Source organism: Sesamum indicum, linkage group LG3 (genome assembly GCF_000512975.1).
Source record: "Sesamum indicum cultivar Zhongzhi No. 13 linkage group LG3, S_indicum_v1.0, whole genome shotgun sequence".
Classification (NCBI taxonomy): domain Eukaryota; kingdom Viridiplantae; phylum Streptophyta; class Magnoliopsida; order Lamiales; family Pedaliaceae; genus Sesamum; species Sesamum indicum.
Window position 1 is genome coordinate 788,532 of NC_026147.1, and position 616 is coordinate 789,147.

At 48.2% G+C, this 616-nt stretch overlaps 1 protein-coding gene across 2 annotated transcripts in view; it reads right to left on the reverse strand.

Moving 5' to 3' along the window:
* LOC105156894 (formin-like protein 20) overlaps positions 209-616 on the reverse strand; it is a 6,151-nt gene continuing 5,743 nt past the window's right edge. The window contains exon 5 of one of the 2 annotated variants that reach the window (XM_020692451.1): positions 209-592. In XM_020692451.1, the coding sequence (XP_020548110.1) occupies positions 226-592 (367 nt within the window). In that variant the 3' untranslated portion in view covers positions 209-225. Of the gene's footprint in view, positions 604-616 lie in introns of both variants that reach the window. The other variant, XM_011073146.2, reaches the window with a different exon arrangement.

Consider the following 616-nt stretch of genomic DNA (forward strand, 5'->3'; position numbering starts at 1 on the left):
TAGATAATTGAAAATGAAAACAAACACAGTGAAACAAACAAACTGCCCCTAAAAAATCTCAAATTAACACAGAATAATCCAAACAAATACAACAAAATTATTATTATGAGTTTGAAATTCTTAACTGTAAATTTATTACTCCCAACATAATAATATAAAAAATGTTTTAAGTAAAAGATAAATAAAAATAAAATAAAATTTTAGTTCCGTCAAAAAGCAGCTGCATCAGATATCATATCTCCGATCAACCAACCACCGATCCCACCGCCCAATAATATTCTTCCTTGGCGCTTCTTCCAACGCCAGCGGCCGATAAGCGTAACTAGGCGGAGGCGGCAGTAGTGGATACCCGTACCCACGCTGCGGCGGCGGCGGCTGTGGATACCCATAACCAGGAGGAGGCGGCGGCGGCGGAGGCGGAGGCGGTGGGTAAGCATACCCCCGTAGCGGAGGATAAAGTCCTCCAACATGTGTGTACCTGGCCGGAGGCGGAGGATAAAATCTTCCAACTTCCTGCACCGCCGCCGGGTAATGGGGGGGGCAGACTCCCGGCGGCTTCGCCGGATACGGCCAACTACGTCCGCCCATCCGGGACGCCGCCACCCCGTCCGCAAAT